Consider the following 20,293-nt stretch of genomic DNA (forward strand, 5'->3'; position numbering starts at 1 on the left):
AACTGGACTAAGCTACGAGACTAATAGGCCATCGTATGGTAGACCAGGCCGATTCAGCCCACATGAAACTATTCGCAGGTACTTTTCTCCATGCATCTTTGCAATGTCTACACATGCTGCTCCTCCCAAGCCTTGACCTAGTAAAGCTCTTCCGAAGAGGAAACGGTGCCAATTGCTGGACTATGCTCCATTTGGTAGATCATTTAAAATCATTTTCCGCTTTTTCGGATAGGGATGGCAACACTTAACATGTTTAACTTGTTTAACTTAATTCAACCCGTTGTAGATCAAGTTGGGCTGCCCGTTTAGTGAAATGATCAGGACCAAGTTGGAGTTTTGACCGTCTAATCAAAAGGTCAGATTTGGCTCACATATTTTTCACCTATCCCGTATTCGACCTGACTCATAACTGCTCCAACCCGATCAAATTACCACCCCTATTTTAAGATAAAGCTCAGCTTTGGTTGGATTTCTAACTACATAAATGGGCAACTAACTTCAAAGGCACATCAAGGAGCAACTATGCAACTGGTTAAAGCTCATCATGACCTACGAGATCGCATTCCCTTAGGTGGATCATGATGGCCACAAGATGATGCTCAATGTCCCTTATCCTACTTTACTAAGATATAAAGTCATAATTGAGCAAGCCTTGGAAGGCATCCTTTACTAAGCTTTTCATAGAACAGTGAGTTGATCCCTAAGGTAAGAAATGATAGCACACATCACACCTGAGAGGGTGCTTTAGCTAGCTCTTCCCACCAACAACTTTTTTTAAGGAACCCCCAAATGATGGTGCGGTGATTCGCAGTGGATTTTCTGACATCTTTGGTGAGAGGAAAGCATATGCTATGATATGAAAGAATAGTATAGCTGATTTGGGCTTCTAGCAAAGAGGCTTGTAGAAGCTTACCTCACTTTGTGACCGGAGAAAATAGGAGCAGTGTCGACCGTCATGAACCAAGGTAAAGTGCGTCCTCCCATGCTTCAACTTACAAGGGATAAGGAGAATTTGCTGGAATTAATTTTTTTAACACCTTGACAATGCCTTTTTAGCTTTGGCAATTCAGAGAAGGTACATAAACAAACCTTTTGTGCTAAAGTTGTGTGTTGGCCATCATATTGCCCTCTGAAACCATCATATTTCTCACCGTGTAGCTCATGCTCCCTATAGATGTCACGCTTCATTAGGAAACAACTGGGGATGCGTCAAAGGGAAATACTGTTTGTTGCCCTTTGACATATCCCCACTCGTTTGTTCATGACATTTAGAACTTTGAAGGCCAAACATAGAAAGGTTGACCTTCCCAGATTTTACTAGCTGCATCCTAGCATGAAAAGCAATACTTGAACACATCCTGTGAGGAGCTCTCACCACCAAGGAAAGAAACCTTGAAGAAAACATTGTCTCATAGAAAGAGGTGGCCAGTTCCTCTACCTTTCTCAACCATGATGTGCCCCACCTACGGTGTTGCATATTGCACTCTCTGTGCTTTACCACTTGGCGAATCAACCTAAAAGACAAGATGGTGGTGCTTGCGATGCATTTCCATAAAAAAATTCATGACAGTAAAGAGGCTGAGAGAAAAATAGTGATTTAAATCAAACATAGGAAACCCTACCATTTCTTTGAACGGACATGGATCAAGACCAGAGCTTGCATGTTTCGATACCGATGCAGGGGTTTCAGACTTCCAAATTTTGAATCAGTAATATTTTTGAACAGAAATCTCAAAGGCATTCAAGGAAAAGAGGATACCGCCTGATCAACAGTAAGTGTCCAACGACAAATATAGAGATCGGCTATATCTACAAGGATGAAAGCTACATTAAGACAATAAGCTAAATCACAAGCCTTTGCAGCTAGCAAACTTAGGCCTCACTATTACAATTATATAATATAGACAAAATGCTGTAAATATTCACTGAAATCTAAAAGTTACAACCATCAGACCATCATGAACCATCCATCCTATTATTACAATGGAAACTCTGGAAAAAAAAAAATCGCTAAAAAGAAAGGTAACAGAGGAATGATACACTGATTTATTTGAAAGATACATTGTAGGCATATGAAATCATATTATTGCTATTATTATGACTTTAAGCCACATTAATTAAGCATCTGTCCAAATCAAATAATGAGAGGAATCAACCTTCTGAATCTCAAATGCAAAGGAGTAAACTATAGAAATGAGAACAATCCAAATGAAAAAGGCTTCATGAGTAGTGCACAAAAAGAATGGCTGCCATTGATCTATCGGTAACACCTCTCCTAACCTCTATACGGCATAAGTAACAAATATATATATATAAATATGTGAATATGTAAATATGCTCAAAAGCCAAATTGTGGGAGCCTCAAACTGAAAGAGATGTAGTTGCCTGCCAAAAACAATGCAAGTACCAGTAGAGTTGTCAGAAGCACCCACATCCATGCTCGCATTTTTCTCTTACCCCTGTTACGGAGGGGCATAGGAAGAGGTTGTATCTTACTATAATGCTTTGCAGCTAACGATGGCCTGGAGGTTCTCTTTGAAGCACCTACTGCTCGGGCCCCAGGTTCTGGAACATTTTCAGGTGGACTACTATCGGCAGCAGAAGCACCATCTTCGGCACCTCCATTTGTTGTGTCTGACAAAGGTGAACCTTTCTTTTTCTCCTTCTTTAATTTCTTCTGCAGAAAAATCCATGTTACTATTGTTTAGTGACAGATGATGCCAAATTGATCTCAAAAATGCCAAGTACATAGTAATATCTATGTGGAAAAAAGAGAGGCTACATTTGAAGATACCATGTGAGGTTTTAAATTTCAGAACTCCCTTAACAATAGTCAAAAATTAGAAAGAAAAAAAAAAAACCTTTTCTCTGAGCTCAGCTTCCTTCTGTGCTCGATATTCAGCTCGAGCTTGGGCCTTCTCAGCTTTACGCCTCTTCCTTTCCTCAGCCTCCTTGGCTTTTTCCTTCTGCTCCAATCGCAACCGTTCCTTCATCTCAGCTTCAGCCTTTTTCTTTCTCAACTCCTCTTCCTTCCTGGCCAATTCCTCTGCTTTTCTTGCCCGTTCCTCCTCCTCTTTTGTTCGACTCTTCTCTTTTGGAGCAGGTTCTACCTCTTCTCTGTCAGCAATTGCAGCCATGATGGTTTCTTTCAACATAGGCTTCATAGATTTTTTGGATTTGGAAGAATGCCTCGTTTGTGCTGCTTGCAAGGCTGGAAAAGACTCCTCTTTAGGAGGAGCCAGTGTGCCGAAATTTCCTGGTTTTGCTTCTGCAGCTACAATGGGTACAGGCGGTTTAATATTGGATAAGTTTGAAGCAAAGCTTGAGCTTTTGTCTATGGTAGTACGTAGTGCAGGTGGCTCCTCATTTGGGCCAAGCGATCTTCCATCCAATGTCCTCAATCTCCTCAATGTGCTGTTCCTGTTGGATTTCATATACTGCATGCGGAATTCATCATTGTTGTTCCACAGCTCCATAATTTTTTCCACCTGTGATGCAGATCATTAGGAACTGCTATGTTTCAACTTGTTGATCTGAAGTTAAAACATGCATTCACCTGTTTGCTGCAATGCAACTGCAGACCCTCTCGATCCCCGGAAGTTATATAGTTTGCTGCAGCTCTCTGATCATTCTTATACATGTGAAAGTATTTGCTCTGCATACAAATGCAATAAATCACAATCACTTCAGATAAAGTAACATGCAAACCATTGTAGTCCTTTTATTCAGAATGGCCATTTATATTTCGTATTCCTAAAAAATATGAGAGGTTGCATTGTCTCTAGCAGAGTAAGTTCTCCTGCACTTGAAAGCTAAAGCTATGCAGATGAAAAAGCCCTGCTCTGTTAACAGTTAAAATTTTACCATACAAGAAAAAAAAATTCACCATGTTCATTACGGTACAAAACACACAACAGTTAAGAAGTGACTTCTAAAACTCAAAATCGCACATGCAGTGTGGGTTTGCTTCCATGATTGATAGAGATTAGCATTAATTCACTAGTATATGTTTGACAGTTTTTGAGCAAAAACAAAATAAACAAAATATGCAGAAAAACAACATATAAAGAGAAAAATCTAAAGAAAGATCAGAAAAACAAAATACATGCTAATTTCATACTGATATGTGAACCAGAAGCTCATAACAAAATTCGAAAGATAAAAGTTGTGCTGATAGTGATAGAATTGGAGGAAATATCAAATTAATTTGCAAATGCGTTCAGAATTTGACATGATTTTCATAATAATTGAACACAAGCTAGCAGATTGGGTTGCAATATTATAAACAGGTAACAAAGGGTTATCAAGTCATAAGCATGCAGATGTGTGACCACAAACACGCACAAGGTGAGGGTGGCTGGGCTGATTCAGTCAACTCCATTTGCACTGACATCTGCATGGTCCAAAACAACCACATAATTTCATCTTCTGGCTCTATTGGCAATGTAGCTTCAAGTCAAATGTGGGATACCATAATCAACGGCCTCCCTCAATTAAATAAGCCACTAAATTTTTTCATGTCCTGGTAAGGTATCCTATTTGTGTAATCATAATATATTGCCTTGCCTTCTCAACACATGCTAAGATGAGTGACTCATAAGAGTTGTATTGGAACTAATAATGAGAAATTTTTGTATTAAAACAACAATATGCATCTAGATATCAGCAGCAGTGAACGACATGAAATGTCTAAAGAGCCTTCGGTCATCAAATAGCATTCACCATCTCCAGGACCAATGAGTGGAAAAAATTACAAGGAACCAAAGAGTATGAGACCAGACATATTCAGTAAAATTTACTCTAAATTAGAAGAATCTTGCTTATGGAATGTAGTTAGAATCAAATGTTTATTTTCAATATAGGTTGTCAAAACAGATAAACGGTGTAAAATATCCTAAAAATAAATTGATGCAACTAAATGGGCACTAGACAATTAAACAGCTAAACAATAACCTACCAATTATAATACTAGCTAGAATTTTTTAATCAAAAACATGTAACATTTTTATTGGGCTTTGGCCTAACCGTCTAAGCTAGGGGTGTAAATGGACTGGATTGGATTGGATTATACCTAAATCCAACTCCAATCCGAAATATTTTGGACTTGAAAACTTGGCTTCAAAACCAAACCAAATACTCTACTAGTGCAATCCAATCTAGTTCGAAAAGTTCGGATTGGATTAGACTGGATTTTTGAACTTTGACATACATTAGACTACAATTTGGATCATAATTCAAAAGCAAATTATATAAATTCGAAACATATACTACTTATACGTACTCTATAATATCACCCTCCATCTAACAACTAATATTATAACAGTAATGGATAAGAAATAAAAAATATAAATTTCAATACCAAGGATCTTAACGAGTCATGCTATAATAGCATTATGTCAAATACATAAGTTCTAGATTTTCAAAAAAAACTAACTACATCGCCAAAATATAATAAGTTCCATAATATTTAAAAGAAACTAAACTTGAAACATCCCCCCAACACACACACACACACATATATGTAAAATCCAAAAGTCCAAACTAGAAGAATGGATTAGATTTGGTTTGGACTCATAGTTTAGACTTTGGATTGGATTTGGATTTTATAACATTAAATCCAAATCCAAGTTCAAAGTCCAAAATTTTGAAAAATTGACTCCAAATCCAAAACCAAAGTCCAAAATCTGATCCAATCCTCTAGTTCAGTTTGGATCGGTTTGGATTTCGGATTTTCTCCAATCCACTTACACCCCTAGTCTAAGCTGGCTGGCTCTATTCTTAACAGTGATAAAGATGTTCAGCCAGTTATGCTCATCTATACAACTCGAATGTTGGGTAAGAGATGGAATTAGTGCAGAAACCCTCCATTACTTGCTCTATCACACTTCAAAGTCACAGAAAGAATAAACTAATTGCCTTTTTTTCCCGCAGGTGGAGGGGGGGTGGGGGGGTGTGCGTAATGAATGCCCAGCATTGGATGGACACAGATTTGTTAAAAAAATAAAAATTGACAAATTAAGATGATGAAGAAGAAAACAAATAGGCGGAAAGAGATAGAAACTAAGAAAAGAACAAAAACTTTGCTTCTGTTTTCATTCTTTGAAAACAGGAAAGTGGCAGCATTGCTGAAGGGGCCATTAAACAGCCTCATCCCTCTTTCCATGGGCGACACTCTGAATTGCCTCTTGCTCCAACTATTTCCTATTTAAGGTAAAACCTTCCCAACAACTAAACAGGCTTCATGAATTTTTTTTCCGGAGTCAACTCTAAGAATTACCTCTTGCAAAAATCCTGCCAGTCATAATGATGCAAATCACCTCTCATGCTCTTCATCAGGCACTTATTAATTTGTTGGAAAGTAACTGCAATCTCTTGGGAAGCCTTAGGCAACATGGAACAAAAATTTCAACCAGATCTACCTCTTCTTTCCATATTGGGGTTACTCCAGCATATGTTGTTTTTATTTCACATATACTTCTTCCAAACTTTGTGAAAAATCCAACACTAAAATCCTCATCCTTGATAATAACAAAAGAAATTATCTCCAAATATCTCTTGATAGAAGACTTGTCTACTCCTTCAATGATCCAATATGACAACCTATGCTATACTGCAGTATGGTATGCCTTTTTACAACTAATACTAGGCATTCAAGTCTGACATAAACACTGCTCAAGCAATTTGATAGCATCTGCTAACTGAAGAGCACAGCAAAACCCAAAATAAACACCATTCACGATCTTCAAACTTTGTTTTTTTTAACGTCTCATTACAGGCAACATTAAAATCATCAACAAAAGAATTGATTATATGACAATTTCCTTAAAGTTTAGAGATAGGATCAATCTCTCACATTTCAAAACATGGTTCAACCAAGTTCTAATTGATTACCATTCTATTGTTGATTTTACTGAAACCCAAATTTATCAGTATGCCAAGCTAGCAATTAACTAATATATGATGATAAAAGATTACAATACATCTAAAGATAATATGAACCATACCAAGGGCTTGAGATGTTCAACATTGCTATACATACAGGGAATCCTACTCCAGCAAAAGTTAATGTGAGGTATTAAGCAAAAATAATAGAAATTCATTTTCAGACAAAGTACAAGATGATAATAAGATATAAATAGTTAAGTTAAGTAGGCTGGAGAAAGGCACACTTGTTAGATCCACTAATTAACAAGTTAACACGCAGGGGAACATCGTGCGCAAAACTGAGTTGGAAAATAAGAAAAGACACTATAGATAGAAAAGGAACTCATTGTGCCTTATTTCTAGAGCAATCTATGTGCTTCTTTTGGTGGTCTGTAAAGTTTCTTACAACACACAATCATAAAACCTGATGTGCTGTAAAACATTTTTTTTTAATGAAATAGGAGACCAGTTTTTCAAAGAACAAAATTTTCAGCTTTAACGATCTGGCAGATTTTACGAAACCGGATTTTTATAAATTAAGCAAAGCAAGCATTTTTCACAAAAACCATTCATTTTGGGTATTTTCTGAATCCACTTTTATAAAAATTGGTATCCAGACAACTCCTTAGTATCTCTGTTCGGTGTTCATCTTACAAAATAATCTAAGTGCCCAAATATACTCATTCAGTGGACTGTTTTTTAATACCATGCTAGCTTTGAAGTTTACAGTTTGGCTTTAGGAAGCAAAGTTGAAATTCAAAATTATAAACAGAATGAAATCAAGAATACTATAGATATCTCTTCTGCAGTCTATGAAGGTATCTCCTCTTATGTAATATGAAAGAAAAGACTTGTGACTGAAATTTCCATTGCTTTATACTCTTCAGAATCACAACTAGGATGTGAGAACTTGAAAGAGGAAAAATTAAATTGATGGAAACAGTAGCAGACCATTTAACCAAGCTAGCATTATATGGTCTAAATAAAGACAACTTCACAAAGACCATTGAGAATTCATAAGAGTAAGAAGACAGCACACCTTCTCCATCGACTCATTTTTGAGATTCCTCCAGTGTCCATATGCTTTTTGACGAATCTCATCAGCTGTTCTAAATTGTTGTTGTACATCCCTCAAATGTTGGACCTCATCATCATATTCTTTCCGCACCTCTTTTCCGTTTATTTCAGCTTCTGATAAATCAGCTTTAAGGGAATCCAATTCCTTCTTCAAAGTCTACAAACAACCAATGAAAAGTCTGAGTACCTCAAATATAGTAATAATATCATGAGAAAATCGCATGTGCAGATAATATATACCTTGAACTGCTCTTCAATCTGATCTCTTTGGTCAAATGCCATATCAATCTCTGATTTCGGGCCCATAATGGAAGATAGCTGTTCACGAAGGTGTCTCAGCTGTTTAATATTATGCAGATGTTGTTTTTCTTCTTTCAAGCCCATGGTTGAATGCTGAAATTCATGGTCCATTGCTTCTATCTACAAACATAAGAAACACAAGAACGAAGAGATTAAAAGATGTGGAAATGATAATTGAATGGTTTTGAAAGAGAAGAAAACATACCTTATTATCAATTTCTTCAATCGAGGTTGCATTCTTTAACTTGTTAAGTATTGACTGGACAGATTCTATTTCCTGTCGCTTAGCATTAAATGCAGCTCTTGCAGCTCTCTCTTTTGCTTTTGCAGCTTCTAACTTTTCCCGGTATTCATTACAAGTTGCCTGAAAAAAATGTGACAGTTCAAGCATAACTGGATAAAAATGAAATAACAAATTCAAAAGCATAGCATGACATCTGTAAGCATTCACTACCTTTTTCTTATGAACTGCAACTCCAATAGAATCCCTGCTTCGCGTCTTCTCTTCTAGTTCTAATTGAGCATGCTTTATTTGCGCCCATAGCTCATCATCGGTGAATCTAGGGACTCTAATTATGTAACATGGCTGCCATTTGACCACCTGTGTATCCACCTTCTCTCCCTCAAGAGTTGAGCCACTAGGATCCTCTGGTTGAGCCTGGATCTCTTTGACAGCTTCAACTTCCTCATGAATAGGTTCTTTGTTATCATCCTTTCCTGTAGCTTCATTACCTTTAACAGTGCTGGCCAAACATTCACCAACCTTTGCAGAGCCATTGTCAATCTCGGGTTCTGATTTCATTGCAACAGCATGATTAGTACAAACATCTTTCTCAATTTCCATAACACTGCAAACTTTAGTCTCTAGCCCTGTATCATTCTTGGAACAAATCACCGTCCTTTCTTTACTTTGATCCAGAACGTTTTGAACTTCAACTTCACTCTTAGTGGATGCATCTATCAGTTCTGGTTCAAGATCTGCACCACTCACGGCACTTGATGGTCCCGGCTCATCCGCACTGAAAATGCCTGTTTCAGTTTCTGAGGGGCTGGCTTCACCATTCTCCGCAGATTTATTGCTCACTTCAACTTCTTTCACCAATTCCTGGTCACCAACATGACAAGCACTTGAGTTTTTTGAACTTTCCAGATGAGCACTTGACTCAGCTTCTTTCACCCTGGCATCAAGGTGACAGATAGAGCTGGCTTCATGATTTTCAGGAGATTCACTGCTGTCCGCTGTTTGTAACTTGGTTCCGCATTGACCCTCAGATGCCGTTGCATTTTCAGAGGAGCATTCATCTGCTGGACCTTCTTCAGCTACAGTTGACAGCATCACTTCTTCATGCTCAAAGGAAGAGATTCAGATGCCGTTGCATTTTCAGAGGAGCATTTATCTGCTGGACCTTCTTCAGCTACAGCTGACAGCCTCACCTCTTCACGCTCAAGAGGAAGAGATTCAGATGTTGTGGTGTCCCTGACCACACTCTCAGGCTTCTGTTTTTCTCCTACTTTGTCAATTGCTTCTGGTTCAGCTTGGTTGCCAGCCTCTCCAGCAGTCTCAGTCTCCAGCTTTTCTTCCACATGGACAACTACTTCCAATTGCTCTTGGTCATTCTTATCTGTCGACACCATCTGGGCCTCCTGTGTCTCCCTTGCAACAGCTGATTCAGCTTCCACTCGATCACCAGTGCTGCTGGCGACAGTCAAAGTGTCCTGCTTCTCTACTTCACCAGTCTCCACCACTTGCCTGTCTTCTACGTCAGTAGCTGATTCCAATTCAGCTTGGTGGTTGGTTTCTGTAACTATGGTATCAGGTTCTTGCCTTTCTTCGACTTCAACAGCGAATTCTGATCTAATTTGGTCATCGGTCTCTGTCATTGTGAGCTTCTCTTTATCACTGATTCTGGTTCTACCTGGAGGTCGGAATCTATAGCGACAGTCTCCTTCTTCTGTTCTCCTTCTAATTCTACATCATTGTTAACCATACCATTATTACTCTCCATTCACCTTGACCATTAACTTCCTTCTCCTTTCTCTCCTCCACCTCCGCTGCAGTATTTGTCTCAGATTCCATATTTTCCTCCTTCGCACCACTCATCGCCGCCACATCTTTTTGTTCTTCCACGCCGGTCTCAGAATTCACCACAGAATAAACACCCTCATGATCCTCTCCCTTCTCTCCACCCATTTCCCCATCTCCGGCGCCACCTCCCCCGCTGAGGGACCTACATTCGCCGGCGGCCCGCCGCTCTCCTCGGTCTCCACCGGCACCGCTTTCCCACCCAATCGAGATCCCTCTCGGCCGGATCATCCGAATCCTCGTTCACCATCACGAACGAACCCTCGCTCTCATCCCCTCCGCTCTCCTCCCCCTCCCGAGGTCCAATGCCGTTATAATCTTCTTTGCCCTTCCGATCTTTCTCCAACACCACTGCCGAGCCGGCCCTCCCCTCGAATTCCACCTTCTGTCCCTCGCATCCACCATTATACTCCTTCGTATCCGCCGTCATTGCTCAAACTCAGATCGAACAACGCAAAAATCACCCAGAAAACCCACCGAAAAAACAACAACAACGGCGGAATCGACGCGGAAAAGATCGAGTAGATAATATCAGATCTTTCAAGATCAGAGGAGAACTTACGGTTCCCGGTCGATGCCGGTGACGGCGACGCCGATTCCCCACGAAATCGAAGCCGGAGATTCCGAATTCGAGATCCGCACCACGGGATCTCGAGCTCCCGGCAGCCGGATCGAAAGCAATCAAATCCGTCTTCCCTTCTCTTCCCGTCCTCCCTTCTCTTGTCTCCTTCCAACTACGTAGGGTTGGGGTTTGAAGAGGAGGCGATCAAGATCGAAATCGAGACCGACACGGAGAGAGAAAGGGCCGGGGAGAGATTTAAAAGCTGGAGCTGCTATCGTTTGAATACGACGAACTGTTCAAGATATTTAATTTTGTTTCTTTTTTTAAATAATAATATTTTTAAAAACAGGTTTCTTTATGAGACAAGTCTGACCACTATTCCATTTTTACGTTAGAAAACCGTTTTATAGCAGAGGAGGATAAGATTGGTAAAGAGGGAAGAGGGAGGGAAGGAACGCGGTTTCGGGATATTTCTTGCCGTTTCGGTGCTATCTTAAGCCGGGATTGGGGGCGGTGGATCCGGTCCACTGCCACTACGTCGGGTAGCACCGTCGTGCCGTTGGATTGCGTCGTGGGGGCAACACGTGGTCTCCCTGCCGTCTGTTCCGTATTCAGTATTCGGTGGCCGAATACAGATCTCATCAAGCCCATCGGAGAGGCCAAACAGGTCTATACTAGAGTTGATAAAATATATATGATCTATCAATTTAATTTATATTCGATCCATCATAAATAAATTTTAATTTAAATTAAATAAATTTAAATTATAAATAGTCAATCTATCTAATTTATTTAATAAATAGATCAGATTTGAATTTTAAATATCTGATCCGTTTAACTCATTTAATATTCAGATCAAATTGAGTCAGATAATCTATTTAACCTGTTTAATCTATTTAACCTATTTCAGACCCATTTAATTCGATCTGTTTAATTTATTTAATCTATTTAAGATCCATCTAACATGTTTAAAATATATTTAACCTGTTTCTGATCTATTTAATCTGATCTGTTTAATCTGTTTAATTCGTTTAATGTAATTTGATTTATTTAATAAATGAGTTAAACAGATTGGATCGAATTACCTGTTTAATAAACAGATCGGATTCATGTTTGAATTTTTGATCCGTTTAATAAATAGATCATATTTGGATTGATGATTTTCTGATCCGATCTATTTATATTCCGATCTATTTATGATCCAATCCGACTCGATTGTCACCCTTAGTTTATACTCCCATCATGGGCGCAATACACAGACACAGTGGACTTTCGAATTCGTGCTGTGTAAACACGAATATTGAAGTCTGAGGTGCATCAGAGATGACAAGGAGATGAACTCAATTTTGTGCTGTGTGGTTGATCTAAATTGGGGCCCTTCACCTTTATTACATGTATAGGGTTGGACTGGCTTGTCAGCTTCTGGAAGGGGCATGGCTTGGAGGGTCGCTCTTTCTTTCTGTGGTGGTGGGGATGGGTGGCAGCCATTGTTGGCATAAATGCACTACTCATTCATGGCTTTTGTGCTAGCTCCTTCACACTACCACCAACCATAGGAAGAGAGAGCAGGATTTCTTCCCTACAAAGGAGTTCTTACCCGTGAAATAGATTTATTAATGACCTTGAAAGTATTGGGTTGCACTAACAGTAAATAAGGGAGATTGTACCATCATGTCTCTAGAAGCTAACATAGGTTGTCAGGTGTCCATTTCAAGGTCAAGTAGCTACCTGACGGGAGGAATCTAGGTCAAATTTGTAAAACTTTTCATTTTAATTCAATATTTTTTAATCTTTAGATTTTTTCTTGTAGTGTTTGGTTGGCATATATTTGATCATAGACTAGAACTAATATCGAGTATCTGGTACATTTCTACGATCTAATTCTAATAGATTTCTAGAACCTGTGCCTCCTGTCATTCAAACATATTCAAGAAAGAGTTGCTTTTTTTGGGTAAATTGGCTAAATTAAACTAAATGAAATAAATGTATTTGTGGGAATTAGAAAAAAAAAATATTAAAAAATTAAGTTAGAAGATATGCTATGGAATCCTATAATTGATTTGGGAGATTGCCAAATGAAAAGGGACCTTTTCTATGTGACAACATTTTGCACCTAAGAAGGGTCAATAGAACATGGGGCCATCGTTTGCATCAATTTGTCATATCCGATTAAGTCACTTTCTCTAGTACAGTCTAAAGTAAGGTGGGGTCATTGATTCATATTATAACCGACCAACTAAGGACGTAGCGTATTGGCCATGACTTATATTAAATAAATCTACATCTAGCAACAGATTGATGGGGCTCCTCCAAGAAGCAACATGATTCCATCTCTCTCTCCACCTATTTTCATGTAACAAGTTGAAGATTTCGTGCTCAAATAAACATCCTAAGCCATATCCTTGTCTCCCAAATGTTGCTTTCTCTGGCTTTTCTTTCCAAGATAGCTGGATGACATGCAGTTAAGCATAAATTTTACATCGTTTTTCATGTCACGATGGAAAAATCCATGCACCTAGATGATTATCGTAGCGTGTTGGCGATGAGTTAAATTAAATAAATCAACAACTACTAAGAGATTGATAGGGCCCCTCCAAGAGGTAACATGATGACATCCTTCTCTTAGCTCTTTGGTATAATAAGCCAAGATTTGATGCTCCAATAAGAACACCTAAGCCATGTCCTCGTCTCCCAAATATTGTTTTCTCCTTGCTTTCTTTCAAAGATAGCTGGATAACATGCAGTTGAACAAAAACTTTGCATCATTCTCCATGTCATGATGGAAAAATCCATGCACCACCAGACGATGAAATCATTTCATGCACGACGGCCGGTCAGGCAAAAATTTTGCATCATTTTCCTTGTCTCCCAAATATTGCTTTTTCTCCTTACTTTTCTTTTAAAGATGGCTGGATAACATGCAGTTTAGCAAAAAATTTTCTCCATTTTTTCCATGTTATGATGGAAAAGTCCATGCACCGCTGGATGATGAAATCATTTCATGCACGATGACCATTTCTTGATCATCAAACCTACTCATCATCTTGTCTTTACATCAATGAGGTTGGTTATGATCCTCTACAATCCTGATCGTGGAAGTTTTCAACAAATGGAAGCCTTGGTTGCTTTGATCTGAAGAAGTGTTCAGAGATCATATCTTATGACCATTAAAGGGTGGGTGGGTTAGTTGTTGCCCTTCATCAATTGGAGAAGAGGACTATTCTTCTATCACTGTCACATTTGATGCGTGGTTCCATTTCCACTATGGACTGGTTCAGCTTTGGTCAATTATTTGTAAAGGACTAGAGGTAATATCTTTCACCTACTCCACCTCTTTTCAATTCCAGGACTAGAACTTTTGTTCCTTTTTGTGATTAGATTAAGTAACCGACTCACATGCCATTTCGTCCCAGCCGTGGTAACTATATTACCTTTTTACCATGGTAATTTCTGATTTCAAAACTACAACTTCCATTCCTTTTCATCCAAAATTGACATGGCAAGTGATGGATGTTTGGGATTATAAAGAAGAATGCAGCATTTCCGATATAATTTAGTGCATGAGAAGGCATTGGACAAAGGAACAACAAAAAAAGACTGCACCATCCCCAATTAATGTCAGCTGCTTAATGATTAATAAAAATTTCATTGTAAAATCATCAATCGTCAGAAAAGTTTGGAAAATCTATAATATCGTACTATAATCTAAGAACACGGAGAAGAATTCTAAGAATATTCTTCCTACGGTAATTTGGAAAATATTGTGACTATATCATAATGAACTTTCATTAGAGGCAGTCTTGCATTTGGAAACAAGCCTCAAAAAATGATCAAGGTCACAACTAATGGGACAAAAGAGGCATTCGATTTTCCAGAGTTTTTACCTCATCAAAATTACTATGCCATCCAAGGATGTTGAAAGGTCTGCAAATACAATATATTATAGGGTATAAGAGCCCCTATAATGGCTTAGAACTTCTTTTGTCCCTTGAAGAATAGGGTTCTGGAAATGTGAGAGTAGGAATCTCTTGGAAGAAAAGTTCAGATTGCTAGTGATTGATGAAAGACAGGCCTCCTCATTCTCAGCATGTAAGGTGAATTAGGCCGGCCATAACGGTCTAATTCTAAACCAAACATAGTCAAAAATTAAGTCTTTAAATAGTCATTATCAAGAATGCGTATCTTTTTTAATCCTCAACTTAGCGGAGAAGGCAAGTTATCGGTCTCTATCGATTGCCAATTGGCGAGACTGCTGCTGTCCTAGCATTTGTGGTTCCTATATTTACATAAATCAAAGTCATATAATTGATGCGGTAACGTCAATACTACCAACAAAATTGAATAAAATGGATGCGAAAGCGACCAGCATATGAAACATGGTGACACATAATGTTTTCATAATATCCATGTTCCCTGCATAAATAAACACATGATGCTCAGCTGAAGGCAATTAGACTGAATTTTGTTTATCAGAGCTGAGGTGCTTCCTAAATGCCATGTTATCAGTTTTGGTATTTGTCAAAAGAAAATACTTACCATGTTATCAGAGTTCTTCGATAATTAGCTAGCAAATGATTTTTAGATTATGCCCGAATAATTTAATGGGTCATCACTATTTAATGAGTTGGAACCTTATCATAAATAGTCCATGGCTTATTTATGAAGTTTTTGTGACATTGAATAAATGATGCCATTCTACACCCCCCCCCCCCCAAAAAAAAAAATGATGCCATTCATTGTTTTTCTCCTTGCTAGTTTTTTTTTTTTAAAAAAAAAAATTCCATACTTCCTCTATTAATATATTTTTGTTTGTGCCTGCGTAGACATATCAATTTTCTCATCCTTCAACTATTATTCTGTGATATGTTCCTAAAATCTCTGTTTGAGTCAGAAAATATTTCCAAATTTATTGCCAAAATTTCTGTATTTTGCCTAATGGTAAATTTGCCCACTCCAAATTACCTCCCCAATCCACCAGCCATGTTCCCATGTCACATGAAGAGTTCCATAGATAAAATGATAGAGCTAAGCTGCAGATGGGTGAAAATTTCTCTACCTATACTCATAGGGTATTAAATACTAATAGAGAGAATATAAGATGCAAACAACATATCAAAATAAAAAAAAAAAAAATTCATATGAAAGACATATCTATCATAAAGTGAATAGTGCCACGGACTAGATCGCCTCCTATGTTATAGAATATTTAGGAGAAGTATCGTGGATTAATGCGGGGGTTGCTTTTATATTCTGATTCTCTTAATTATGTTCATATTAGATTTGTACGAATACTCATCTTATCAATAAAAAAAAATATATATAATCACGTAGATGACCGACACAAGCATGCATCTTAAGGGGGCTGCCGCTCCAATTCCTTGCATTGTGTGATTTTATGGTCCTATAAAATGGACAGAACCCCAAACAACAAGGCATGGAAACGTGCCCGCAATTCTTCTAGAGATATGAAGTTGACGTTTTATCAACCTATCCATGTGAATTTAGGTATGAAAGACCAGCAAACCTCCATGTGATTCCATTAAATCTCACCACTTGCTTGCAAGGACCTTTAAGAGATGACTTGAGCCATAAACTCTCTGAGATTTCTTTTATTGTCCTTGAGATGGGAGTGGGTGGGGAAGTTTTTTTGACAAAAGTTGGTGGAGAATTTAATGGTCTAATTGTCCTCTATATGGCCTGGTATTGCATCCAACAACTCCAGATGCAATGAAGCAATGAAAAAATGCTGACATCTTCATTGACAATATATATGTGACTTGCTTGTTGTTCCAGAAGTACGAAAATGTTCGCCCTCAACGGGAACAAAAGTTTATGTGGGCATTGGATGGTCATCTTGTTAGCCATCTCAATATTGAACCCTATATTAGACTATCCTATTATTGTATCGTATACCTAGTATAAAGTCATTAGGCAACCAGCTTCCAATATTGCATTATAGTTTGATACGATATGGTACAGTATGATTAGTACACATCGGTATATAATTTTTTTTTTTAAGAAAAATATCAGGCAAGCCTAATCACTGGAAGATATAACTTCCATACTGCTACATAATCAAATTGGCATGGGCAGAAATTAACTTAGAATCTGTCGAAAAGAATTTTCTTACGTATTGAAAATATCAAATGATATCCATCTTCACATGCTTGTAGGTAACATACAGAAGAAACTCCTAGTCCAACTGGTTGATACAATGAGTCAAGTAGGGAAATTTTTCACTCATATTGCAATAATTTTTATGATAAAACTGCATTAGATTTGTTGGATGAAAGATCAAAAGCTGCAAAACATATCTACATTTTACCTCAAGAATAAAAAAAATTGACAGGCCCAAGTATCTGTAAAGTAGCATGGAGGCGAGCGTCTATTTAGTTAACAATCTTTTTATCCTATGTTTTGCCAAAACAATAGCACGACAACCAGCACCAATTGGGATTTGGCCGGAAAGAGATAATACTCAGAAGAATTATCGAAAGCAGTGTTAGATTTGCAGGTGAATGTATGTATGTATTAGAATTAGGGCTCTAAATGATTTAACTCGATGTGAACATGTTGGCACTGTGAGTAGAGCTACATAGAATTTAGGAGCAAGATTGCACGTTAAGAAGTCAAATTATATACTAAATTTTAAAAGATAATAATTTGATTATACGATATCTGATTGAAATGATTTTTTTTTTTTCAATTGAGTATCTTTTCGATCTATCTCTGATAAAATTTATTATTTTAATAATTTTTTCATATTTATCATAGTTTTAACATCTAGTTCTATCTAAGCTAAAAAGAGGAGTGAACCCAACTTACTCAAGGATGGACATTTTTTAGAAGATAAGAAGAGGAATCCGATCTAATTATGTAAGCAGACTTCATTATTATAGATAGGAAATATATACCTCAGTTTATGATATGAAGAATTAATTAATGAAGAAAGAGGGATTTAAGTCTACTTTCATAATTCTTCTATCATCTTTCTTTTTTTTTTTTTTTCTTGTGAGCTCTGAGTTGAGCAGATTGAAGATAATCGGATCACTAGAAGATTTATACTTACAATTCTAAGGTAAGCATTGGGATGGCTGTGCCAATTCAAATTGGCATAATGAATTGGAGATTGTTGTAACCGTCACATCCCTCTATTTAGCAACCAAGGAATCGAGTTTGATTCTTGAATGTTCCATTTCCAAAAACTTAACTTGGATAATTACAGGATATGCTTGGTTGGAAAAAATTGGATTCTTAAATGGAATAGAATGAGTAACTCCTATTCCAATTCAAGAATTAAATAGAAAGTTGGGAGAGTTCTATTCTCATTCTGGAAAAAATGAGAATGCATCAATCTTCTAAAATCTAATCTTAATTATTTTTAGTATTCAAATTTCATTCTGATTTCGGTCATGAACCAAACGTATCAAAGAATATGGTTATTCTAATTTTCATTCCAATAGCTTCCGATTCTTATTCTAAATTGGTCGTGAACCAAATGCACTCAGAGCATAAAAGGTCAACCAACTTCATTTCCCTTTACAAACACCATTTTTGTCAACCATTCCAACCCGTTCGTGATCTAATATGAGCATTGCTACTTCATACCTTCTTTGTACAGAAACTGTTAAATTCTGAGCTCTTATACTTGATATTATGAAATTTATACAGAAGACTCTGTTATGTAATCATCGATAAAAAAAATTATGATCCTTCCTTCTTTCCTTCTTTTTCAAAAAATCAATGTCATTGAGGTTCATCGATGGACTATTGATTGTGTTGGAGCACATCTAAGACAACTACTTTCTGTATTTACTCATTTTTTCCCCTTAAACTCTTCAATAGCAACCCAGTCTGAGTCCAAACCTTACACATAATATGCAAGCCTGATCTATTCAATAGTAGAACCCATCATGACTCGTCCTCGTGCAGGACACCAACAGTATGTTAACAGTTAATTTATCAAGAGAAAAGAAAATAGAATTAGTGAAGCAAATGAATCTGGTCATCTCACAATATGATAGATTGGCTTGACAAAATATGTCGGGTTTGGTTAAAAAATGGAGAAATTGATAATTTCTTTGTCTGGTTAGATCAATTAATCTTGATCCAAATTTTTAAATATTGGATCTTGGCCTACCTTGGAACTCATCTAATCGTACGTTCTACTCTAAATACGGTGCATGCCATCTTTTGCATAGGTATATCCTGCAACCAACCATGGTAGGAGCCAAAAGAATGTCCATCGTGCAGAAGTCCTACTTTTGTCTTTAAAAGAGAAAAAAAATAATCAGAAAATAATAAAATATTTTCTTTCTTATGTCAAATTTTTATAAAAAATATGTCACATCCAAAATCTAGCATCTGGATCGGATACTGATGACTGTAATATAGGATCTAAAGAATATATCAGGCCTGCTTTTTTTCTCAGCTCATTAGTTTAATTCAGATAGTGATGAAAGCAAATCAATAATTTTTATTTAAATAAAATATAGTTCATTAATATCTCATCATAATTAAGATCAAAATATTTATTCAAAAATAAATTAAACGAAATCCTCTAAAATCTTATGCTCCTTACTGCTCAGTACCAAGCCCAATAGAATTTTTTGAATCTGAAAAAAATAGAAAAGAGGGGATGAGCTTTGCAGGCTCAATAAGTTTTCAATATCTCTGAGGGATCAAGCATAACTAATTTTAAAATATAATAATTTAACAATAATATATAACAATATAATTTTTTTTGTAAAATATACCATGCATATTTGTAAAAAATTCAAAAATCCTCTTTCAATTTTTAGTGACTACGCAACGATCAACCACGTGACAAGGCTTGAAAGAAACTGACCCCTGAATAATAAATACGTAACGCATTAACATATACCAGCGATCAGTCCCGACTGGCTAGATCTGAAAGAAACTAGCTCTAATTCACTCAGCCATGATTAGTTTTGTAACGAGGCAAAAAGACTAGTTTTAAAATACATACATACGACTTATCAATATGTGCCAGTGATCAGCACTGACCGGTTAGATTTGAAAGAATTGTTCTGCCAGCGATCAGCTCCGATTGGCTAGGTGCAGAAGAAATATGTTTCTGATGTGTGGCCAATATCAGTCTTATTGGCTAGATCCGAATCATAATCAAATTAGAGAATTTTTTTTTCTCATAATTTCACTGCAACCAATTTCTCATAAGCAATCATACTTAATTTCATAACAGTATCAACTCAAATTTTCATATCCTCAAAACAATAACAAAATAATTTTCAAATATTCATATAAAGATAAACATGTATAATTTTTTTTTAGAAATTATACAATATTAAAACAAAAAATTATCTTTT

The 20,293-nt window shown here is 37.0% G+C and overlaps 1 protein-coding gene and 1 pseudogene across 1 annotated transcript in view; both read right to left on the minus strand.

Annotated features, from left to right (window-relative positions):
* Nucleotides 1-1,872: 1,872 nt before the first annotated feature.
* Nucleotides 1,873-20,293, minus strand: part of LOC105049374 (uncharacterized) — a gene marked incomplete in the record, with an annotated part of 21,123 nt that continues 2,702 nt past the window's right edge. Inside the window, 6 exon segments of the mRNA XM_073242714.1 lie at nt 1,873-2,677; nt 2,862-3,488; nt 3,557-3,655; nt 7,964-8,158; nt 8,242-8,421; nt 8,507-8,527. Of these exon segments, the coding sequence (XP_073098815.1) occupies nt 2,339-2,677; nt 2,862-3,488; nt 3,557-3,655; nt 7,964-8,158; nt 8,242-8,421; nt 8,507-8,527 (1,461 nt within the window).
* Nucleotides 9,505-11,307, minus strand: LOC140851147 (uncharacterized; annotated as a pseudogene).

Source organism: Elaeis guineensis, chromosome 8 (genome assembly GCF_000442705.2).
Source record: "Elaeis guineensis isolate ETL-2024a chromosome 8, EG11, whole genome shotgun sequence".
Taxonomy (NCBI): domain Eukaryota; kingdom Viridiplantae; phylum Streptophyta; class Magnoliopsida; order Arecales; family Arecaceae; genus Elaeis; species Elaeis guineensis.